A 25,848-nucleotide genomic window follows, 5' to 3' on the forward strand; every position below is an offset into this window, starting at 1 on the left:
CAGGTAAGGCAAAGCCTTTCTCTAGAGCTTCCTCTTGCCTCCTCACACTCTGAGTGAGTCTTTGGAGATGTTCCTCTAGCTCATTATTTTTAAGCTCTCAGCAGGATAAGATGCAATTATATGCTCAATCGTGATTACAAATTTGCTGGTTGTGATTTTAGAAGTCTCAAAACAAAACTTATTAGATTAAATGTTCTTCCTAGCCTTGTATGAGAGAGACAAGAAGAACTGACATCTCTAAATGGAGTGGGCTTGAGCAAGCATGGAAGAGCAAGCTAGGAAGACTGGAAATGACTTTAGGAATCAAGCAATCTGATGTCTGTTCCCAGCTGTGCCACTGAAATGCCCCCTAACTGCACAACTCACGGCAGCAGTGGTGCCCCCTCTCCCCTCCCACGTGAGCTCAGTCCTGTTTACCTAGAGCTGCCTGCTCAAGAGGACTGTGACAGTGCGTTGGTACTCACACTTCACTGAGGCTACTGGGAAAAGAACCCACAAAGTTCCTCTAGACATCTCCAACAAAAGCAGTAGGATTTTTAGTAAAGAGATGGCAAGGTGTGCAAAACACAAATGACCTGGGCATGAGGTGCAAGGACTGCTCGCCACACTGCTCCCTTCCAGATCAGCCTGAACCAGGGTCTATTCCTGCACAGACAAATAACATTTCATGCTATTACAGACTTCCAATTTTCCCTGTGATCAAGACACAGAAAATTCAGGGCTGAAACTAATGGTCTGTGAGGCCGAAATAAAAACGCTCTCCTTTCTACCACATACTGATCAACATTCTCACTCATCATCTGGAAATGCCTGGGTCAGCAATCAAGCTCTCAGTGGGTTCAGAGCAACCCAGCAGTTGGACTGACATTGCTTTCTAAACCACGCAGAGGTAAGGTTCCCCCCGTCTCCAGTTGACAGGTAAATTTAAGTGACTGCTTTACCATGTAAAATGCCTGCCTCTCAGTTCAAGGTCATTTTTCTTCAATCCACAGTTAGAGGTATACGGCACATTAAGTCCTATAACTCCCCTGTCATGGTGGAGAAGGGGGGGGGAGCTTTTAAGCCTGTGCAGAGCACATATTACAGAAATAAATATGGCTTTACGTTGCAGCTTTCACATTGAAGGTATCTCACAGTGGTTTACAAAGCAATGAGTCAGATAATAGGGCTGCAGCAGCTGTGCAGGTACACTCACTGGAAATTAATGCTGAGAAAACAGAAGTCTTAATTTTTTGATTCTCTTTATTTGCTCTTCTGCAAAACATGACTGCAGCCTCAGCCTGACTAATGAGCATCAGTGGTTTCTGCAATTTAAAATGCCCAGGTTATTTGACATTCCAGTTTGTTTTAATTTTCAGATTAGGTCTATGATTAAAGCTCTCTATTAACTATAATACTGTTCAAGCGAAAGGAGAAAAAATGCATGTACCTCGCTGTCTTGGCTGCACTGTAAGGAAGGTCTCCTTGCCTGATCTCTAGTACTACAATTTGCAATTAGTTCAGAATCACACAACTATTTGATTTTCATTCCCCTTTCTCTCCCCCATCATTAACTGTTATAAGCAGATCCCCAAAGGCTGATCAGAGTGTTCTGAAGATTCCATGGTTTATTATATACCTTACTGGTGCCAGTATATTTTAAATAAAAGTATCTTTTTCTTTGAAACAAGCTGTATCTTGAGGTACAACTTGATACACTCAATTTTGTATATATGCTCCTTTCTCAGGTTCCATGGGCAAGTGGACTTCCTCAATCTTCTCATCTGAGTCACCCAACCCACCAGTTGTGGATTAAGTTATTTTGGAAAAATGCGCTGGTTTTATGTAGGCACACTTTTCCTGGCTAACTGTAATCAGCTAATGAGAGTCACACAGAACAACGAGGCTGAAGGGAACATGGGAGGTCACCTGGGCCAGCTTCCTGCTCAAAGCAGGCTCAGTGCCAAAATTAAACCAAGCTTTTGTCCAGTCAGGTCTTTAAATCCTTCAATGATATAAAGAACCCTTCAAAACCTCTCTGAGGAACCTGCTCCAATGCCCAATTATGTGGCATTAGGCTCCATTTCTGTGGGCAGGAGGATACCAGATGGGACAGATGCTTTCAGTGATGTTTGTCTAGTGCTGAGTTCTGAAAGCACCAAGTCACCTCGGGCTCTCAGAAATCCACATTCTGGTTACTCCTGAAGGCACAGCCTTCACAACACCCACCTGGAGCTGAAGCTACCTCCTTTGCTTCTCCTCACACTATTTCTGGAAATCTGGAAAGGGATTTAAATCAACATTACATCACTTTTCTGCCTCAGCTGTTCTGAAACTTTCTGCAGCTCTCTTAACTTGTCAAGCAGCTTTGTCAGCATAACTTTGCTGCAGTACTTTTGATGGACACCAGAGACAACCGTAACTTTGTGCAACAAGGTTTTTGTAATTGATTTTGACATGAAATTTCATCTCTAAATTCCGACAGAAGCCGAGTTCCTCTTCCCTGAGCTTCCTGGTGATACTGGCTGGGCAACCAGGGCAACTTTTGGATTTTTACCACCTTCAAAGATGATCCAATTTTTTACGCTTAGGATAAAAGGGAAGGGAGGAGAGATTTCACTGTTACTGTTTCTTGGCTGAAACTAAGTGGCTTGGCAGAACCCGACACAATGCAACCGTGATGGATGGGTGGATGGAGTGGATGTTTTTCACTGCAGTGATGGAACCCCAAGACTGAGGCAGCTACAGTGATGAGGAATAAGCACCTTCCCATCAACTCCTGCTTTTATTCCTGGCAGGCTTTCTTGGCACATTCTCATTTCATAAACAGTCCTGGAGCAGCATCTGTATAATGAGCTATGCTCTGTAATAACAAGCATTCTATTTTGGAGTAACAATTAGAATTGCTTGTAGAATAGAAATGCTAAATGAGACATGCAAAAACATATACACGGCCTGAAATGTGGGGAGGGAAGAGAATTTACCATTCTCAGCAAGGCAAACAGTACAGGAAAACTGAAAATTAAAAACACATGACTGACAACTGCAGCTTTCCAGCATTAACTATTTTTCATCAGAAATACTAGCTAAGTGGAAATGACAAGAAAAGCCAATCAGTGGTTGAAGAGTTAAAATGCTGCACTGCCAGAGAGCACACCTTGCTATAACTGAAGTAAAGGTAGATGGGCAGCAAAACTTACCAAGGTTTCCAGTTATGCACTGGTTTATGTATACACTTTTCTATACAATGCACCATAAATAATGCTGTTGAACTTCTCAGTAAAAACACACAGTAAATTCAATATGCAGAGCGAGAGCACAAAACATTTCACAGTATTACATATTTGCAAAATTCTCTCTGTAACATGAATGCTTCAGTCCATTCCCACAGTAGCTCACTGGGGCAGAACTCTACCATCCACCTTTAACTGAAATTATGTTTTTATTTCATTTTTCTATTATTGTGCTGCTAGCAACAGCTGCAATACATCATACTTCACCACAATTTTGCTGGTTTTACAAATATATTATGTGCACTCCTGCATTCGTTCTCACAATAGCAGTGAAAACACTAATTATTTTAGTGAAGGTGATTATTCTAGCTATTATTTTGGTGAAGATATTCTTCTAGTGAAGGCAGTAGAAACAGCATGCTCCTCATGAACAGCTTCACTAAAACCCCAGCAACTGAATGCTATTAACTTGCCTAATGCCATTCAGAAAGTCAGTAGCTGGACAGGAAAATGGGACTCTTCTCCTTCAAATTCTGTCTTTAGCTGAAGCTCCAGATCACTCCATCTCCTTATTAGCTGCTGTAATTACCATGTGCTCCAGTGGAGCTCCTGCTGTTAAGTTTTTCATAGGCTACTTTATTATGCAAGTATATATAGGCTCTTCCTGTTTAAGATGCCTAAATCGCATTTTCTGTGCACTTACAACTTGGCCACAAATTCACATCAAGTTGGAAAGGGAATTTACCACCTGGGATTCCTGTCTTCTGAAGATACTGCTAGTTATTATAACAGATCCATATTCCTGGGTGTCAACCTCAGGCAAGAAGGAGCTGGAAGCTGACTGCTGCAGTCTTTTTATGGTCCCATGAGAGCCACAGGTGAAAGGACCTGAAGGGAGAATCTTGCCTCCAACTGTCAGCTCTTCCCCCTCGTGTGCCGAGGGAGACTAAACATTCGACAAGGAAAAAGAAGGATAAAGAGGAGGAATAGCTCTTGCGGTTGATTCACTGTTTCCAAGATAACCAAAGTATCTTAGAAGCGATTTTTCTCATTCTGAAGGAAAAGTCTGAAATTATTCAGAAACAAAGCTGTCGTCCTAACTCATCTTGCACATGACCTCTACCTGCTAAGACAGATGTAGAAGACAAACGGAAAATCAGGAGTTCTACAGGCAAATAAATTATAGCAGAGCCCAGAGAAGAACAAGAACCACCTTATGACTTCACAAAGAGATTCAGCCTCTATAAATACAGAGCTCAATGGAATTCTTGTATCACTACAATTGCTCCTCCTGTCTCCCTGCCCCAGCAATTGTTTCCCACTGGTCCCTTGGCTTAAACTTCAAAGCTTCATGTCCTAAACCTGAAAGACATTCACACTATGAAGTGCCCATGCTGGAGGTGGGGAGGTGTCAGTAGCATTTAAATATCACAGGTGAAATTTCTTCTCTACTTTAGATTGGTTCTACATCCTCTACACAGCAGAATTACTTCAAGTCCCCAACTCAAATCTTCCTGACACAGTATCTCACCTGGGCCATTTACAGCATAGTCTACTCACACAGACACTGTGCTTTCCCTTACTCAGCTGCAAGAGCTTTCCTGTCCCACAGATGCCATTTCACCCCTACCAGGAATACAGCCTGTCTTATCTTAAACACAATTTTTGCCTGGGCGTCTCTATGGATGAAGCAAGGGACTAGAAACCAAAGCTCAGGGCTGTAATGTCAAGGCTTTCTCTGAAGCCAGAGGTTTGACAAACACAGCAGCAATTACCAGGAAGCAAAGCCAAAACTATTCTTCACATTCCTGAGCAGACAGATAACACCAGAGCTGGTCCTGTAACGGTCTCAAATTCCTCTCACATGATTTTGTGGAATAACTGAGCTCTGCACAGCAGAGCTGTGAGTCTTAGCAGCACTGCTGCACACAGTTACTGTACAGGGTTTAAAGTCATATCATTTAGTGTTTCTCCCAGGAAAGTATTTGTTTCCTTGCAGTCTCCAAAGTAAGAATATTGCAGGATACAGTTGTATCACCAAGTGAGAAGAATCAGTGGCCGACACAGAACAGCACTCCTTGACCTCCAATTCACATTCCAACTGCATCTCTCCATATGATTTTTCAAAGCCTTCAGTTTCAACCCTAAACTTACAAATTATGTTTTACATATTCAAATTTAACAGATACAGAAAGATCACAAAAATGTTTTCACCTGTGGAGCACAGCTCAGCAGGCCAGGGAACAATTCATACACGCGTCCACCAGCTCAGAACAAATAAGAACACTGAACATTAGAATCGAAGATTACAACAAGGCAGAGGATTCCAGAACAATTAGCAGTCAGCTTTGGAAAGAGTGTGTACACAAGAAAGGAAAAATCCACAGGTGCCGGCTCTGAACTCCTTGAAAATACTGGGAAAAAGAACAGGAATTTAAAGGTACCAGATTAGAGAAAGTTTGGCAAGGGCAGGTTCCATATGGGAATTTTCCTATTCAACGCAATAAATTTTCTGACTCAAAGCACTGGAAGACAGATGAGAAACCTTTCACTGCTTTGTAAATTATGAAAAACACATGGGACTAAAATGAATACTCAGCTTAGGAAAGCAACAGAAATAAGAGATGCTTAATAATTCTGATCAGAAATCTCAGTAACGTGCATGAAATGCTCAGAAGATGTTAATACAAGAACATGTTACTTGCTCTCACAGAGGAGATCTTCCCAGTCCCTCAATTTCCACCAGCAGGCACAGGAGGGGTGTGGATGGTGCCATTAATCAATCAGTTCTACTCATTTATTCACAATACAACAATCAAAATTAATGATGGAAGGGAGCTGGAAAGGGCAGGTGAGTGCTTGAGTCAACTTGTAAAGACTTAAAGAAAGCAAATTAAAGCAGCAGTGAAACGCGAACTGCAGCCAATCTTAATTACAAACTAAAGCCAGAGTAAAGTGAAGTTTCTCTCTTCTTTCACTACATGTTGCCTTTAGCTGAAGACAAATTGCTGGCACTTTTGTAATCTACTAAGTTAAAGTCATTACCCTGACAGTGCCAGGAAGTCTAATTTCCTGGAGCAGTAATACAAAGATTTATAAGGGAATTTAAACACTCACCTTCTGGAATAGAAAATCTATCATCAGCATGAGGCTACATGGAAAGTGACTGAGGATTTCAGATAATGGAGAAGAAGAAATTCACCTGCTGACAAGTTCATCCAAAATCTCATTCCCTGCCTACACAGGCTGCTGACCAGGGTAAGTGTACACACAAAGCTGAGCTTTCAGATAAATTCAGCTTTTCTGTGATGTCCACACTGCAACAAAATAGACCTCTTCAATTACAAGCATTTTTAACACCAGTTGGGTATTTTGGCACAACTCTCTCCTAAACTTAAGTTCCCATTAAAATGAACTAAAGTAATCAAAAAGAAAAAGAGAAATTAATAAGCAGTTTAATAACTGCTTTAAAGGAGAAAATGAGCCAGCTCATCCACCAGGCTGAAATATACCTGCACGTCTCGTTACGGCTCAAGACCTTCAACTCCCTAATGAGATAAACTGCAATGAGAGCTGAACTTCAACACCCAAAGCTCCACAGAGCAGCTGCTGTTCTGCCCTCAGATGTATGTGCACATAAACAACAAGCCATGAGATCTGCTTAAACCAGACAGCACACAGGTCAGGATTTAATTAGGAATAACCTAATGCTGATTCCATATGAAAAAACTGTTCTGCTCTTCTGGACTTTCTCCTCCCATACTCCAGGACTGAGGAACAGAGGTGGACAGTCCAACACCTTCACACAGGAGGATTAAATGTCACAATCCCTTTAACATCTTTGGGGGGCTGACAGACATCAGTCCTGATTCTGTTCAGAAAACCTTATCACAGAGGTAATGCCATCTGAGACACTGCCTTCCCCTGCACAGATATGATTAATCCTCATCTTCCCCCAGTGCCTGAGCCTCCTGCCACTACTCCTGCTCAGAAATTTAGGACTCTGTGAGCAAAGCTCAGGAGTTGTACTACGCTATGTATTTAATGTGTACACAGGAGAAATCAGCGCTGTGGCAGTGCAGAAGGGAACACGCTGCAGAGGAGGCAGCCAGCACCACTATCACTGACCTACTTTAGACTGGGGAAGGGATTTCTGCACGACTTTTCCCTCCCTATCCCTCACAGAAGCAGCAATTTTTGAAAGTCCTAAATTTAGCAAGGTTCTGAGGACAGCATTCATAATTTCTTGTCAGTGCCGTTCTCTTCTCTATGCAAGCTCGTATCACTTTACCCAAAAATTTATGCTCTCTCTCTTTGACTGTCAGTGAAAAAAATAGGCTCCTTTCAACAAAGAGGAAACAAGAAGCTTCTCTTTCACTATCTTTCCTCATGAGGACAGGAGTACTCTGGACACTGCCAGGGCATATACATTTATTTTTTAATATCAGATGAGACAGCTTCTGAAAGGACTGCAAGTTCTCCCGTCTGACATTATCCAGTTTACCACAGATAACAACCCTGAACTGGAAGCTTTCCCCTGCCAGAATGCCTAGCACATAAAATTATTAAAGGCTTAGAAATGGTTTCAGGGCTGCTCAAATGATGTGCTGCAGCAAAACCTGATTCCCATTAAAAAACCAGGAGCCATCAGGAAGAGACTCTAGTTCATCACTCTGAAAAAGAGAACTGCCTTCCTTCACTCATTCCTCACCAGAATAAATTCCAGTGGGGGAAAAAAGCGAAATACTAGCATTTAAACTAGGTTACAACTCACAGGACCCTTCAGACTGTTCAGGATATGAAGAGGCTCCTAAGATGTTGTACCAGCAGGACAGATGTTCTGAAGGACTGAGAGATCTCTGCATCCTGCACAGACACCAGCCAGTCCCTACCCACAATCAACGGAAGTTTCTGGGTTTATGATGTTTGGCTGCAGGACAGAGATTCCTGCCATTAAAATGATTTGGAGTCAAAATGAAGTTTCCAGAGCTGATAGAAAATAGGTCAGAAGGAGTTTGCTGATACTAGTCCATGGTTTTTCAAGAGATCACAATCACACTCTCAATTAAGCTCAGTGGTCATACCCAGAAGTACCTTGTAGGAAAATCATGTCAGGTTCTTGAAACCACATCTTTAAACCCACCAGAGAAGCTCCATGGATGTTGACTGTAAGATTACTGGAAACTTAACAACACTAGATCCCAATATTTGTTAACTACCAAAATGTTAATTTGCTGCATTGCATGAACAAATCTTGTTACTGCAGTTTCATTTGCTCACAAAGATTCCAGCTGAAAACTCACTTTAATATGGCTTTAATAATACATGAAAGAGATTAATCTGTAATTGTTGATTTTTGAAATACCACTTCATCATGTCACTCAATCTGAGTGCTTTTGATCATTAAAACTTGCATGATTTTTCCATCTTGGTAACGAGGTTCTGCCTCAGCTGAGAGCTGATCTCATCAGAGCCAATTATACTCTATAGAAGAGATCTGACCAGAGCTCTTCAGGGTTTTAAAACTGCCATTTTATTTTCTTTATTTTACCGAACAATTTCAAGTTCAAGCAACCTTATTAGAACCTTTAGTATCCAGGAATTCTCAAGCAAATGAGATGCTTGGCAGGAAACTACCAGCAAAAAAGTGAACAAAAATGCATCACTGTCTTGGCTTTTTTACTCTTAGGACACAAGTCAATAGTTACTCATGCCTTTATTCATGTCAAAGTGCTTCTTTCAAAATGCTGTGGGATTAATCTCCTGACCTTATCTAGCATGAGAGATGTAATCTATTTGACTTTGATTAAATGGGGGTGGTTCAAAATTATCAAACAACCTCTTCAAGAGTGTGATATTTCTAGCAATTGAATACGATAACAAGTTGTGCAAGCTTGGAGACAGATACATCTCCCATCAGATCTGCACATCACTTCTACCATTAACAGAGCCACATGAAAGATTTTAATCTTATTTTAGAGAAAGCTATGCAAGATACATTTCCTTGCAGAAATTCCTGATTTCCATCTTATCCCTTGAGTGGCACCTACATTCCAATCACATTTAGAAAGGAATCCAAACGCTGAAGCCTTTGCTAAATTTTGCATTCCTTTCTTTTCCTGCATCCTAAAGGAGTCTCCTTGCTCTGCACTGTAATCAGCTCCCAGCCTGAACTGACTGCAGCCAGTGAAGGCTGGTTAGAAGTTTCCTGCAGCTCTCTAAATAGGATGGTACTGCAGCTTCTGAGAGGTTCATTAGTATCTTGCATTATTTCACAAGATACAGAAGATCTTGTGAAATAATGCACCAAATGAAAATCAGTGTTTAGACATGAGACTAGAAACTGCATCCACTATAAAGGGCGTCTGTAAATAGATTAGATTCATCTACGTATTAGGATTAGTTTGCATATCATCAATCAGCGCGTCACTGTGAATTTGACTGAGTGCAGCACTGTGTATGTATAATTATTACACCATTACTGACTATCAGCATATCGCTAAGGATCTCAGACTTGGCCTCTGTTGTTGCTCAGTTAACAGCAAGGAAATCAAAGCAAAAGTAAGTCGACTGGACCAAGGTCACCAAAAGAGCCTAATTCAGGTATCTCAAGTCCATGGATCTCTCCACTGAGTCAGACTGTCTCTTTATAACCCTCCAAAATTCTCTATGAGATGCAAGGAAGAGTTTAATTTTTTTTTTTTTTTCCTGAGGAATACTGAGGTAGTCCTGGGTATTCAGAACTCATTAGGGTGAGGCTGACAGGGTGGCACCGCAGCAGTTGCCATGACAATGGCTGGATCTTTGCAGAGACATTGCACACATTTCAAATCAAAACCTGTACAAGTCTCAAAACACCACCCAATGCTCTAAGAATTCTGACAAAATCCCAAATCACCTCCTAATCTCCAATTTAAAAATGTGCCATGATGCAAGAAGGGAATGCAGACTGTGAAAGATTTCACCTCTGCCAGAGGTGAAAAAGAAAAACACAATGCAGAAGAATTTTTCTGTCAACTTCCCATATTCTGGAAAACTACAAATACCATTCACTACCGACAGGGAGGAAAATTGTCTTCAGGGAAGACAGACCATCAGTAAAGGTAAAAATCCTCACTCTCTGCTGTCATCCAATTCCACAGAATGCTGAAGAATGGCAGAGGGCCAGGGAGAGGAAAGGGTTAGTGACAAGTACTTTCACCAAGTGCATTTCACAACTCCTTATAGCCAGGTCTGATGCAGGTGGGTTGGAGACAGAGCTGTAGAGGAGAGCTTGCATTCACCCCTCTCTGGAGTTACAATCACCAAATCAGACAGGCTTCTAAGAGATTCCACCAATTCAGCAGTCTTAGATAAAAATTTATACCCAGTATTCAACACTAGATAAGAGCATGCACAGATATATCCATTATTTCAATTAACTGACTACAAAAGAAAGAGATCAGCCCGATATGCTCATTTCTCAAGGCCCTTTAAGAGCCTCCAGCTCCCAAGCTACTTATTATTTCCAAAAGCACAAACATTAACATTACCTTTTGCTGCTTCAGACCGCTTAGGCAAATCAAGTGTATCAAAATTCCTGTCCAAATCTCCATTCTTCTTTCCTGTGCAAAAAAAGAAGACAAGAGATGGAGAAGACTGTCAGTATACTGACAGGTAAGTTACTGTCATGTGCATCTAAAAGATGGGAGAAGATACAGACCCAGAATATAAATCACAGACTGCTACCCATAATTGTATGTATCTGACTGGCAGTCCAGCTGCACAGCTGTGGTTTTAGCATGAGCAAACTTAGGGACAAACACCCGTGCTGCTTGCACGTTGATCTGCAAACATGCTTAGCACAAGCGTTTCAGAGTCTTAGGAGTGCTTTAAACCTTGGAAAATTGTGCCATTTCCCTCCTTGGCAAAGCTCTGCCCCCCTCCCTAAGAAGCCCAGTGTTTACTTGTTTTCACAGAGGAATTTTGACCTGAAGCTTAGCTGAAGCAAAAACTCAGCAGCAGAGCAAAAAATCAACAGCTTTCCTTTGCAGCCTCTATTCTCAATGCAACAACCAGGCAGGAAGACCCAGATTTAATATATTGTACAGACAGCAGCCAACAACTTAACCTTGAATTGCCCTTCAATCAACAAAGTGTCATTTTTGCTATTTATTAGAAGCTAATGGAAATAATTCCATACTTTTGCTGAGAAACAGTGTCAAACTATTACATCAGCTTTAATTTATACAACCTTTACGTAAAACAGAACAAAACCTGCACTTTTATTTAGGTTGGGAATTCAAGGTTATGTGAACACACGAGGGGAGGGAAGGGTTATTTTCCATACCCCCAAGGGGAGACACTGCCTGGGGTAAGCCCACACGGATGCTGTGGGAAAAGCAGGAACCTTGCCAGCAGAGGAGCACTGGCAGCAGAGAAAGAGATTTGGAAGGCAGTGCAAGAATCTGCATGGCTTCTGAGGACTGCAGTGTACAATTCAGCTTTCCCAAATTATTTTGAGGGAGGGAAAATCCAGTTATTTAGTTCCTCTCCCTCCAGAGCAGGGAAGGCAGGTGCGATGGGATGAATTCAGACAACGCAGTTTAAGCTGCCAGAAGTGGCTTCTGCAAAGGGACTACCAGGCTGTTGGCGGAGGTTTTACAGAAAGGGCTGGAAGCTCCACCAGTCAAGGCTGCTTAGAAGCAAACAGGAAAACGGGCCTTGAAAAAGCAATGAGAAGATCAGTCTGAGTCTTGACTGCCAACAGGTCACGAGATGGGAAAGGCCAGTCCCTGCCTGGTTACAGCAGGGGGCTGGTACCTGCACAGTGAATTAATGGGTCACTTTACCTTTCCTCTTGAAAAAAAACCATGAAAGTACGGAGTACTGTACAGAGGAGAATCAGAGTTTTAAATACCATTATGAATATTTAGGAATAACATTAAGAGGGAAACCTCCCTTCAAGTTAGTATTACAACCTCTTCCTTTCTTTGGGAGGGGATGGAATCACACCCTTTTCTTCTGAAATGCCACCACAGAATACCAGCCAACTTCAACTGCTGTGCAAAACAAAACCTACACCTGGAAGTTCTGCCTATCTGAAGTAATTTCCTGAACTAAAGGATGTGAAAGCCCATCTAAGCTGCCAAAAGGTCATGCAGCCAGGTACCACAGCATTCTTTGAAAGGTATCTTTTCTAAAGGAAGGAACAGGAATCAGTGGCACTTTGCAGCCTTCCACCAATTTTTTGCTCTGTGAAAGGAGCAACACATTGCTTGGGGAATCAAATACCAGAAAGAAAAGGCGCTGTAAGAAGTCCCCAAAGGACTTTGTATTTCATAATGGCAGCTGAACCCAGTAACTGGCTGCAAACCCTTGCTGACTCTTGGGGCACTGACATGAAAAAGCAGGGCAGAGGGAATTAAAAGGAAAAAAGCATTCAAGGAAGGAAGTCAGTGTAGGAAAGATTACAAACTTAAAGCAGACCAATAAATGTGACTCCATCTTATCTACAAATAGGACAAACTGTTTTTTCACATGACCCCAAATTTCATGTCTCTGCCATTACGTAGTTTAAATCTCAGAACGTGCTCTCAGAGAGCCAGACCTTGCTTGACTCAACTACTCATTTCAGAAGTTCTCTCTATAATTTAAAGGTTGCTTTGGCACTTCTATCAGCCCTCCAGAACCGAGATGGCACAGTAAGAGTTCCCTTCTTCCCAGTGGCAGTGTTTAGTAAGCACTGAGTCTGTGCACAACTTGTCAAGGAGGAATTGCCCAGGAGTGCAGCGTTGGCTGCTACTTTTTGAGCTGGGAATGCCAAAGCAGCTGCCTATTTACTGACCCATCTTTCATAAAGACAGCACCCTCCACCTGTGCTCTGGGCTCCTCAGTTGGTGTGTCTCCATTTGTGGGCCAGACAGCAAACACTGGCTGGTCTGGAGGAGTCTCTGCTGGTTTGTGTCTCAGCCCTCGGAGGAATCCCACCTCACAGGCCAAAGCCTGTCTGTCCAAAGCAGGAGCTGCCCGCTGCTTGCCAATGGCAGCAGTACAAAACACAGAACTCTGACCAAGGGGATTTCAACTCCACAAATTACTTGCTTAATCAAATGGATTTGGTTTGGAAAAACCCCAAGCAACTACATTTCCAGGGCTCTTACAGGGACAAGGTGAGAAAGCTGCAAGAACACTACAAAACAAATCCATCCAGAAAGCTGAGGCCCAGCAGCTATTTTTCCCATTTGATTTTCACAAATATTGGAGTCCATGATTAAAACCCTCTCAGCCATCCCCATGCAGCCCTGATAACATGAGAAAATCAGTGTCACTGCCAGGTTCTGTAGCTCTGAACACCCTGCTCTGTCCCTCAAGCCTGTGCATTTGCTCACAACAGGGATGTGAACACACACACAACCCATGTGGCTGGGATTTGTATGGAGCACACCACTGCCAATTCTTGGATCTTCATGATCAGGCTGTGCACCACAAGGATGCTGAAACCACAGCACAAACTGCACTTGCAATAGGAGAGAAGTTTAAGATCTGTTTTTCTACATTTCGATTTCCACCTGTGTCCAGGTTCTCCAGCCTGAGGTGTGTCAGAGAAAAGCCAATGCTGTTGGATGAGAAGCACAGCTCCAAACTTTGCTGAGAGAGAGTTTTGAACACGCCTGCTGACAGGCCTGTTTTACGAAACCTGGCTGTAGGATTGGCACAGCACTGTGGGTTGGGAAAATTGCCTGACAGGAGACTTGCTTGTGCAAGATGCAATTTACAGTCTCTGAAACAGAGGGATTAAAATTCCTCCCCTCTCTCCCCTTGCTACTTTTCATTATGTAAGAAACAACCAAAACATGACCTTCAGCATTTTCCATCTGTCAGAAACTCCATACAGACTCTGAAGTGTGACCCAGTGTTATTAACCACTAACGTTGTTGTTGATCCTCCTCAAATGTCGTTTTGCTTTACAGGATAATCAAACCATGGTGCTGCCAGACCATTTCTGCTGAAGGATTAATCCCAAATGCTTGCTTTCCGGTTGAAGTAAAAGTTTAAGGGAAAGTGCTTCTTCATAATAATGCCACCTTATCCTCGCTGGTGCTCATTATTACAGCCGCTGAGCTGGCCACAAAGGAGTGCCAGAAACCAAGGGCTGAGCTCTGTGCTGCCAACAAATCCATCCTCCACAGCCTCACCTCTCACAGTCCAGTCACTGTACTGCAGAACACTAGCCAGCACCATTTGTTGGTAACTAGATTTAGGTTGGTTGGATTTTCCCCCCCAACATTTTTCCTTTGGCCCAACCCTCCAGAACCCATGATCTGAAGCAAGTGTCACCACCTGAAATGCCTGGCCTTCACCCTCCCATCAGTCTCAGTAAAGGAGTTTCCCAGGCACCCACAGCCTATCAACTTCCCAGCCCAGGGCAACTTTAGCTTCAGACTTGTGTCTTCCAAGTGGAATTTTACTTACTTGGTGGGACGACAAACTGAAGCCTATCCTGAGACAGGTACTGGGGTAGCTTCACCCAGCTCCTGTGTGCCAGCAGCAGAGCTGCAGCAGCCCAAGCAGAAGGAGGACTAAGCCCCCCTGAGAATGCAGAGCCAAGCTGCTGCAGCTCAGGGCTCCTTCCACTCCCCACAGCAGCCAGCAGAGCCTTCCATGTGACAGGGCTGGGGACACAGCCCACACTCGGGTGCTCCTGCTCCCCTGGGCTTGGCAGGCCAGCTGACAGCAACTCCCCTGCTGCACTTACACCAAGAATGAATAAATCCTGGTGTTTTCCATTCGTGGTATGGAAAGACCAAACCGCAAAAGCTCCCTCAGAGGACTTTTCCATGGCTGCTGAAATGAACAGGAGGATGTGCTGGGGGAGCAGAGGAGAAGGTGGATGAACAAGACCTTGATCTCAGCTCTTAGCCTTGCATGTGAAAGCCGAACAAAGCATGTTATGATGATGATGAAAAGAAAGTATTGCAGACTCACCTTGATTGAACCACTCCTCTAATTACCAGAAAAGCAGCAAAAGGAAAACAAAAATTTACAGGATGAAGAAAATACAAAGGAACAGTCACAAAGAGGCAGAATTTCACAGAACAGGTTCAAAACCTGAATATTACAAGACTACAGAAGTTTCATCGATTAAAAAACCAAACCAAGGTATTTTACTTTCTCCCTTTTGTTCCTGCTAAAACCCCCCAATCTTTCTTTGCACAGCTTTTTTTTTCCCCTTTTCTTTCTCTTTTTATTAAATGAAAAGGTTCTTACAGAACTGAGGGGACAGAAGGATGACTAGCCCTTTGCAGAGGTGTTTGAAATGCTGTGATCAATGACCATGAAATAAAATAAAATAAACATGGAAACACGGTGAGATTAAGTGAACAAGAAAGGAGAGAATAGGTCGATTTTGAAGTCCTAGACTGAGAAAATTAAGGTAGGTTCAGACCAGTACCCACATAAATTTATAACAACAAGACAAGGGAGCTTTTCTTTATGATTTTAAAAGCACGTTTATGAATGGATTTTAACGTTTATTTTTTAAGCACAACAGTTGTCTGAGACCCTCTATTCTTCTGATCTACATCCTACGAGCTGTGAGCTCAGTATTATCACCAGTTGATTTCCCTCTGGGGAATAGCACACTTTCAAAAGAGCACTGCTAAAAGGTGGAAAAACCCATTAAAATACATTGTCATTTCCTGCCAAACACACAGAGCCAAACCCAAGCTGTCACTGACGGCCTGCACTCCTTGCTGCAACCCACAAGCTCATCCCCAGCATCAGATGATTTTGAGACCAATTTGTCCAAAAAGACATGACCTGGTGTGCTTCACTGATGAACAGAAAGTAAGTGGGTGCACAGCCTCAGGAGAGGTTTCTCTAGGTGGGCCCAGGCAGACAGCTGAGAGTGCTCCTGGCCACTGCCATGGAGGGGACAAGGACAGGTCTCCCCCAGCACAAACCTCCCACCACAGGGCACCCAGAGCTTCTATGGCTGCAGTGTTCCCTTTGACTGTGCTGCTCTCAAGCAAAGCAACACCACGGACTGCAAGTGGCAGGGAACAGCTCGAGTCAGCACACATGCAAGGGCTCCAAAGGGTATCACACTGCAGGTTCAGTCAGCCCTGTGACAACAGGCTGGCCAGCCAGGCAGAATTACTGCTTTAGTTTTCCCCCCAGTCTTCTAGAGACTCCCATCAATTTTTTATTCTCAACAGTTTAAATGTAGTTGATGACAGACTAGTCTGCAAAAGCAACTTCACACTGTGATGACTTCTCTAACACATATGGAAACACATAATATTTTAATAACTTGTGCAGGTCAGATCCAAGAGTAATGTGCAGCACACAGTCCATCAAGTTCAAACAACTTCATATCAGCTCTTTAGGGGCAAAACCTTTCCTTGTACCTGGCTATAAATAATAAGCCAGGATATGTGTACACATGAATGAGGAGAATGAAGCCTAGACAGAAAATGGAATTAATTATCTCTGAATTAATCAAAAATAGTCACTTCTCTAAGAAAGGAAAAAAGCCCATAATTCAGTCTAGAACAGTAATTTCTCTAAAACAACAAAGAAAACAGATATAATTTGAGTGCCTCTTTGTAAAGGAAACATGGAAGGGAGGGTTACTGAGACTATTAAATCCTCTCTTATAATAAAACTCATTTGCAACACTCACGCCCCAGAGGAGAGAACAGGTCTAAAAGTGACTGACAATTAAAAGCTACAAAATCGTGTTTGCAATTTAGATTACTAAAACAGTGACTGAAATTGGGAGGTTGTATGCCTTGGCTGAGTGAGAGGGGAGGCTTTTAGTTAGTTTTCAAGTATGAGAGCCTGGAGGCATGGAGGATGTACAGGCAGGAGTGCCATGCAGGGGGAGGGATGGATGGATCCATGCTGGCCTGGCTTCCAAGAAGGGCACACATGCTACACAGCCAGGAAGGGGACTGAGCAGACACAGCACTCCTGCTTAAAGCCAAACAAAATTACAGCAACTGTGGAAAAAGAATCCCAAACATCCAACAGCCATGTAACACAGGAGATAAACACATGCCAGGACAGTGCAAACAGTGCACAAACTGCATCATCCTAAAGGAGCAAGGTGAATTAATGTGCTTGCAGGAGCAGGACTGCACGGCAACATGACTCCCAAATCCATTTCCAGTTCTGAGCTTTTTGCAATGCATACCTTTAGCTTTTTTCCCACCAAAACAACCAGCATCATCTTTCTTCTTCTTCTGGGAGCCTCCTGTGCCTGTGGTCTGCCCAGCATCTAGTTCTTGGTACTTATCAGCTCCAGGGACCTCTTTGTGGACGTGATAGGAAAGGTTCCGCATGATGCACACACAGTTCTCCACAGACTGTTACAGAGAAATTTATGTTATACAAAGTACTGCACCCTCTCACCTGCAAACCATTGTACTGTACTGAGGAGGGCTTGGAGAAACTGAAAAAAGAAGGCCATCCATCTCAGGAAAACCATGTAGCTTTCAAGGAAGATTTAGTCAAGACCCTTAAATTAAAGTTCATTCTTCTTCTAAACCCCATTTTATTTTTCTAAAAGTGAAGCGCTTTATAAATAGTATCCATTCAAAATGAAAACTCTCTAATCAAAAATACCACTTGATCTTACATAAAGAATACAATTCGCCAAAAGATCAAACACACAGCAGAAAATGATCATATAAGGATCTTATTTTAATCCAAGTCTCTCTCTCATTCTTCCAACATTTACAATCTCCAAGGGGCCCATTTTATTAAATTTTCTCTGGGTCAAAGCCTAGGCCTAGTGAGGATTTCAATGTGAACACACGTTGTCCTGTAGTAATAGCTAATCCACAGCACATCGGGCTCTGACAAGAGCAATGCTCTGTAGGTTGCAATGGAAACCACCAGGTGGTTACAAAATCCACTGCCAAAATTACCTGATTAAGTAACAGGGCTTTGTAACCCCCTTGTTGAGGCCATCACACGGTGAGACTCAGAATAAAATAACGATGCTTTACAAGCCTTCTGGTGCTCTAAAGAAATAGTGTGCTCTTTTTAAAAACAGGTTAAAGTTATGATATTCCTCATGCATATAAATACACTTTTAAGTGCCATGGGATGAGATGATGATAAAAACAGATTAATAAAATCTGCTCCAAAAAAAAAAAGCCACAGTGAAGTGCTGCAGGTCTGAAGACATTTCTTAATGTCTAAGCACTTCAGTCTTCAGAGATGGTGCGGAATAAAGTCTTTAAAATGGGAACTGACTCCTTTGCTGCTTTGTGCAAACGGGACTCAATTCTGATTTGCAGACTGCACTTATAAATGCCAATTAAGTAATGCAGAACAATAGCAATAATGTCACTGACAATAAAGGACTACTCTCCCCACCTCTCTCAGCAACCAGCCTCTGCTCCCCTCATCAGCCATAGAGGGAAACACAGCAGCATCCTGCTCATACCCCAGCAGCACTACCATGGATAACAGGGATAAGAGGAAGACAATTGCTCTATTTTCTGAGGCAAGCATTATCCTCTTCTGATACCAGCAAACAGAAGTTGGATCCCAGGGCAACACTTCAGCATAAATTAACACAAACATCCACTGCTTTAATACTCAAATTCACCTTATTGTCCGTGTCCTTCTTGCCAACCGCAGACTGCAAAGCATGAAGGAGGGCGTCCACCAGGCCATCACACTCTCTCAGTCTTCTGCGTGCCTCTGCTCCATCTGAACTTACATTCCTGACAGGAGAGAGTTCAAAGAAAATTTAGCCCTGTAACCTTCATTATAAAGTTGAAGGTGCATTGATTTATACTACGATTATTAAGAGCTCATCACCTTGGATGAAAAATTAGGAGGCCAAGTGGACTGACAAACCTGCTAAATGTCAGTCAAGTGTGGGCAACGCACATCTGCAACTCTGAGCCTGAACAAAAAGGGGAACACAATCCCAGGGGTGCCTACAAACACATTCTCTGCTTTGCTGGTGAGTCCAGGGACTCACCTGAGACCAGGCTGGAGTCTGCAGAGCGAACAGCATGCAACCCAAAACTTTAATTTCAAAACGAGCAGTTCCAAATGGAAAGATACTTTCACCACCTTAGGAAAAACATGCAAAGTCACAAGATTGCTCAGCAGTATCACGACCACAGAAACTGAAAAAGTTGTGTGCAGCAGATTCAGCACAAAGTCTGGATCAGTCACCTTTAGTAAGGGAAGGACAACAGTTTACATGGCTTTCAATTTCTGAAAACACTGCACAAGAGAATGGCACAGGTAGAAGAAGCGAGACAGAGTGGAAGGCTACTTGGAGTTGCTAAAAATTACACTTATCAATGACTGCAGAAACTGTCAGAGGGGACCTCTGAACTTGGCCTCACTCATCCAGTGAGCACAAACTGATACCCCAGCCTTGCATAAGCATCAATCTGCCATTACCCAATAAATAAATAAAATTCAAGTCAATTTTCCAAATGCTGCCTTACCCCCATCCCTTTTCTTCAGGGGAAAAATGAAGTGACAAAATTGTTCTTAATAGTGCTCATGGACCAAACCTGTATGGAAGCTCTTCCCAAAGCTGAAACGCAGTCATTTCAACAATAACACAGACAACCTTTCAACTTTCAGGTCTTTGAATCCCACAAAGCCATGTAAGGTCACCTCTCAAAAGCTCAGGACACCATCATTACCTTCTGCTATCAGGATCATGCAGACAGTTTTTGCTTTTAACTACAGGGACTGTCAATCTCCGAGTAAGTGACAAATCAATCATGGTCCCCTCCCGTGTCCCGGTCATCTGGGCAGGCTGCTGTGTTAATTGGATAGCTGGGAAAACCCACACTTTCTCACAGACCTCTCAAAATCTGAAGACACTAATTGAGAGCTGGCTGCTGCAACAGCACATTAACTTTCAATTAAAAACACAAATGAAATGCACAGATAAACGAATTCTTTCCTCAAATCCTAACACAGCTTCACCTCTAGCAATGATGATAGGAGGCAGGTAAAGTGGGTATTAAAATGATTCCACAGGATAGATGGAAGAGAATTCTACATGCTGTTTTCCCATCTCCAGCTGTACTAATCCTTTTGTATCAAAAACACAAACGTGAATTTTAATGCTATGTCTTTATGAAACTGAAATGAGAATTCAAATTCTCTGCGATACCTTTCAGGAGTTATAACAATAAATGATAGCAGCTCCACCTTCAAGCACATCTATTAATGTGGAACACTACTTATTAAGCTTCAGGGTGACAGGAATCCACTATAAATGGTCTTATCTGGAGCTGTGTATCACATTTTTTTATTCCTCATTAAGTCTCAGAGTGTTAGAATTCATAAGCAACACTTGCAGACTAAAGGCAGAACAGCTCAACCTTCACACCCTCCTTGCCCCATGGCCCATTCAGAACAGATTTTTCTGTGGTTCATTTGTGCTACCACACTTCCACTGCATTTGTTTTACACTTGTGGTTAGGAACAGCACCACAGTATTGTGTATCCTGCTTTCTTACTTCTTGATCTGTACTGGGGCTAATATCAAGGTAGACACTGATACGGTTATGACTGAAAAAAAATTATAATATTGTCTCACTAAGAATGTGGCCTGCTGATACCAGTGTCTCTTCAGCTATAGAAAAATTTACTGAAAATTACTGCCTTGAGAAAAAATTCCCACATATATCACACATAAATAAGCATGAAAACTCTGCAGGATCAAGTTAATAGCTCATTAATGCGATGACTAAGTTATCCAGACATCAAACTTTGCAGTTTTAATGTTTTAACTAGCACATCACAAAACGTATCCTTCTGAGCACCTCACGCAGAAACAACTGCTCTATAAATACCCAACTCCTGGCATTTTGTTAGTCCTCCCTCCCTGGGTAATGAGTTTCCTGCAGCCCTTGGGATTTATCCACCAGGGAAGAACAAACCCCATTTCGTTGTCTGTGACTGTACCCCAGACCTATGGAGAGCTCAGCTCCCACTCTTGTCCCAGCAGTCCAGATCTCAGACAGACAAAGTCCAGGGAGATCAGCACCTGCATCATGAGGCTGCTGTTCCTGCTGCTCCAACACTGCAAAAGGCAGAGAAGATCTCCCAAATCCCATGGAAATATTTGCATTTCAGATCTATGACAGGTATCTCTAAGGTCTAAACTAAGCTGGGTCCTATGAAACCACGACACTATGCTTTGACTAAGTTCTCATTGGCAATTCCAGAAGTGCTGCCAGGTCTGCTTCCCATGATCCAGAGCCCCTTCACAAGCCCCTGCAACCCAGGAAAACGTCAGGCTGCATTTCTGCTGTGGCATTAAGGGTCTACCATCAACCTCCTTGAAGAGAACCATCGGTAGTCATTGATGAAATTCATCTTGGGTCTTTGGGAGGGGCTGGAGGATGAAAGCAAAAGGGGTGACATGGACAGGAGGGCGACTGCTGGCACTGGTCATGAAAACCTGAGCAGAAACTCTCATGGAATAACCAACCTGATAGAGCACTCCACTGACAGGAGTCAGGAAAAAATCTCTTCCCATTTCACATCTGCACTGGGATTGTTCTGCACCTTTTATCTATTAAATGCGACGGAATGAAAGATGTAACCAAACCACTGTCCAAAGGAAGCTTCCAGAGCAAGGCTTCTGCACACCCTCCTTCCAAGAGCGATAGAAATCAACATACATGACTGATTCCAGCAGTTAACAGAGGATTTGCAGTCCCCTTACACAGGGCAACACTCCACAGAAGGAATGCACAGCCTCACCCAGGCCAGAAACTCATGCAATGGATATGTGTAACATATGGCATCCAGAGTGGGAGAAAGTAGAGAGCTTTGCTTTTCATTTAACTTTTCTACACATTAGAGAAGTATTGCTTCACACCACAAGCAATTATTCAGTGGATGGAGGGTTTCACACAAGACACCAAACAGAAAGGCAGCTGAGACCCCAGCTGAGATGTGCTAACTCTGTTACTTAGAGACAGGATGCCATGCAAGAACTGGAATGGTCACAACATTTTGCAATTAAACAGATGATCTCACTGACTTGCTTGCTGGGACAAATTAATATCAAGAACCTCTGTAGAGGCAAGTCAAAGCTACTTACTGAAGTTTGAACAACTCTGCAGGGCTTTTGAGGCACTGATGATGGCCAAATATCCCATTACAAATGAAACTAATGTTGACTGCCCATTCAGAAGAGTGGGAATTGTGAGTGGGAACCACCCAAACTATTTTTACACAAACCAGTGTCAAATGAGACCTGCCGTTCATCCATCCCAGTGTTCTGTACAGTCTGCTTCCCTTGCCTGGTCTCTTCACCCCCAGGAAGGTCTCCTGCTGCTTTCCTTGACTTTCCTGCTATTCAGTACTTTCCCAAGAGTTTATTAAATGACAAATGTATTTTAAAACAGAAGTGTCTTTCTTATGTCACAATACAAAGTGTAACAGAAACCTTCAGTGTGCTTCCTGTAAATATACACAGTCTGAAGAACAATTCTAGAACAAAACACAAAATTACTGCCCCTGTGACTCCAGGTACCTAGGAAAGAAACCAACTGGGTGACCGATTTTATGTAAAACAGTAAAGCACAAATCTCATTCCAGAGATTTTAAATCTCCAGCCTTTAGCTACCTTGAAAAAGCAACCTTGATTTTTCCTCAAATTCTTGGAGTCCAGACTGTCACCAGGACTAGTGAAAGAGAATTTGTAAGGACGTTGCAATATATGCTTTCCCTGGGAAAAAAACCCAAAAAACCAACAAAACAAAGAGGCACTAAGTAAATGTTAAATCAAAGTACATACCTACGAGCATAGAAACTCATCAGGCTAGGAATGAAGTCTGTTGCTATTAAAGACTTCAGAGAATGGGGGCGAGTGTGCTGAGAAATCTGTTCACGCCTCAGATAAGGTTATCATTATCACCAAAGAGCTGTCTTAATAACATGCAATTCTGAATGCTACATTTACATCTGCAAAACAGAGCTGGCATTCCTCACCCCTAGGAGAGGTGAGCTGTTACTACTGTCTGTGCCACACACCAGAATTATCTTCAAGAGAAAAGACTTAAAAGTAATTAAGTAGGGGGTACTTAACTGGCACTCCTTCAATGCAATCATGTGGCAGTGCCCCCTCTGTGCTCTCCCTAACAATCCAACAGAGTGGAGCTTTTAGATTGTTTCCTTTTTAATGATGAAGAGAAACTTGAAAATAAAGGCAGCGACACCTTCTTCTCTGAAAATTAAAACTAGTATTTCCAGGGCTGTTGTGTCTGTCTCTTGGCTGGAGAGAACCATCAGTTGCTATCCCACAGCGCTGCAGACGAAGCCAAGCCTGGAGTGTTACTGAACACTTCCCTTCCTGCCTCAGTTCAGCAGGTGCAAAAAGCACTTTGTTTATAGGGATCTAGCTGGGAATGAAGACAACAGCTTGGAGACTTTGCTTTTTCTATAAATAGGAAGTTGAACTGGAAATTTTCAAGACATCCTCTTAGTAACACTTGCACCTTTCCCTGGAACAGTCACACCTGAGAGCTGAAGCCAAGACAGTGACGAGCTCTTGCCAGCCCCTTGCCAGAATCTGACCAGCACCATCAGGGAGGCTCTGCTGTCCAGACACTGAGTTCTGCACACTTCAGCTGATAAAAGACTACCAGCTTCTCACAAGTTTAGCTTTAAATATATTAGTTGTTCTGTCCACCTACTCTGGCAGGCAGAACCCTTGCTATACAAACACCCTCCCACACCCACAGAGCGCTTCACAATAAATAATTTTTTTATTTGGATGCCAGCCAAAGGAGATGGATCAATAATTGTTGTAGTAAATGAACTCTATTTCCAAGCTTATTTCTGGGTCCACTATGTCTCAAAGGAGGAATACACGACATTTAAAAATCATTCCATCATTTCATGCAGAAATAGAATGGATTCCATACTTCAGTTCACATCAAGTACCAGAAAGTTTAATTGGTATTAAAGTTCATTGTTCTGAAAACAAGAGAGAAAAAGAAAGACACTGCCTGGGACACAAAGAGAGCCTGGACCCAGGCAGCTCTGGTCAGAGGGCCCTGTACAGCACAGTGCAGTTTGGCAGCAGCGAGCTCAATCAGAACTCAAGCAGAGAATATGGTAAAGAAAGCAGAATAAGCCAAGGTCCAAATGAAATGCACAGAAAGCCAGAGGAGCTCTACTGATGCTGATTTAGGTAAGAAGCAGCTGGATAGGAGCTGCTCAGACCTGAGATCCCACTGGACACTGCTGCTCCACTCCATCATTCACTGACCAGTTACACTCAAGACAGAAGCAGCCTGTTTCTTTGCATGTAAACCTTCTCACCTATTTAAATAAAGTGTTTGGTTTTGTTTAGCTGACCAAATGCTTGAGAGGACGTAGCAAAAGCCATTCCTGAAAAAGGGCTTCACGAGCTGTGAAGCAACAGTGGCACAGGGCAAGAGCTCCATGGGGCACCCTGTCACACCCCATATCCACATCTGTCTGCACTGCCACAGGAGCCCTCTGAAACAGGCTGGGCCTCAACACTTCAGTTTAACGAAGGATGGACTGGACATCTGTACCTTATCTATGGCATTCTATACCCAAAGCACCTTGTAATGCCTTTTCAGCAAAATGCTGACTGGTTACCTCCTTGCATGACCTACTTGGAGAGCCTCAGCTTGCTCTCCTGTAATGCAAAACGATGCAGAAATGCACTGCACGAGAATCCCATGATGCCCAGCAGCTACTCAGCTTACAAATTAGTCCAGTCTCTGCCTGGAGGAAAGGCCAAGGGCCAGCTTTGCTTGCTTCATCACACATGCTTGCTGCCATGACAAAGAATCTCAAAAATACAGAAAGGAGGTGGTACTAATCTGATGAAGGATCAGGGCTCTCAAGCCTTCCAAAGCAGACTACTTCCATTAGAGTGACTGCAGGGAGCTTTGCTGCACTCCTGCTCTTCACCCACCATGGCAACAGACATTTCTGTAGATTCCCTTTCCTGATAGCCAAGGGAGGAGGGACCTAGATTCATTCCTGAGCAATGACAAAAGGCAGTAAGCAAGTGCACAACTTTAAATTTATACCTCAAGATATGATTGTAAAGCATTAAGGTTGCATGTAACTAGGTTATGTCTCTGCTGCTAAAATCTATGCATAATTTATTTATATTACAAGCTAAACATCAGGAACTGTCAGGAGGAACCCTAACAGCTCCTTACTAGCACGAATTAAACGCTCTGCTCATCATATAAGCCCCAGGACAGCCATATGCTGTGATCCTGCACAGTATCAGTAAGCTAATTAAGAAACTGCCTTTGCTCACTCCTCTCTTTTGTGTGGGTTTTTAATTTGAGTTGATTTTTTCCAGTCTGGGTTGGGCAGATAAGCTTCTTCCTTTTCGTGCTACTTGCTGCCTCCAAAGTGAAGATTCACAGGCAAATTCTGGCTCCATTTTTATCTCTTTCTGAAACTATTCCTTCTCAGGAAGTCCACTTCAAAAGCACCTGTTGCACACCAAAAGACTGACAGCATCACTAGCTCCAGTACCTGGAGCATCCATCCCCCAAAGGCTGTGCCCACTCTGAACACAACACGAGCACAGCAGCCTCTGAGCACTGTGGGGACAGAGATGGCAGCATCTGCCCCCAGCTGC

General features: G+C 42.9%; 2 protein-coding genes across 8 annotated transcripts in view; one reads left to right on the top strand and one right to left on the bottom strand.

Annotated features, from left to right (window-relative positions):
- Window positions 1-25,848, top strand: part of TANGO2 (transport and golgi organization 2 homolog) — a 423,798-nt gene that overhangs the window by 173,207 nt on the left and 224,743 nt on the right. The gene's annotated exons all lie outside the window — the stretch shown is intronic.
- ARVCF (ARVCF delta catenin family member) overlaps window positions 1-25,848 on the bottom strand; it is a 251,817-nt gene that overhangs the window by 31,719 nt on the left and 194,250 nt on the right. For all 7 annotated transcript variants that reach the window (XM_066331417.1, XM_066331418.1, XM_066331416.1 and 4 more), the window contains 3 exons: window positions 18,817-18,934; window positions 17,392-17,563; window positions 10,745-10,816 (listed from right to left, as the gene is read on the bottom strand). In XM_066331417.1, coding sequence (XP_066187514.1) covers window positions 10,745-10,816; window positions 17,392-17,563; window positions 18,817-18,934 — 362 coding nt within the window. The remainder of the gene's footprint in view (window positions 1-10,744; window positions 10,817-17,391; window positions 17,564-18,816; window positions 18,935-25,848) is intronic.

This window comes from Sylvia atricapilla, chromosome 17 (assembly GCF_009819655.1).
Source record: "Sylvia atricapilla isolate bSylAtr1 chromosome 17, bSylAtr1.pri, whole genome shotgun sequence".
NCBI classification, from domain to species: domain Eukaryota; kingdom Metazoa; phylum Chordata; class Aves; order Passeriformes; family Sylviidae; genus Sylvia; species Sylvia atricapilla.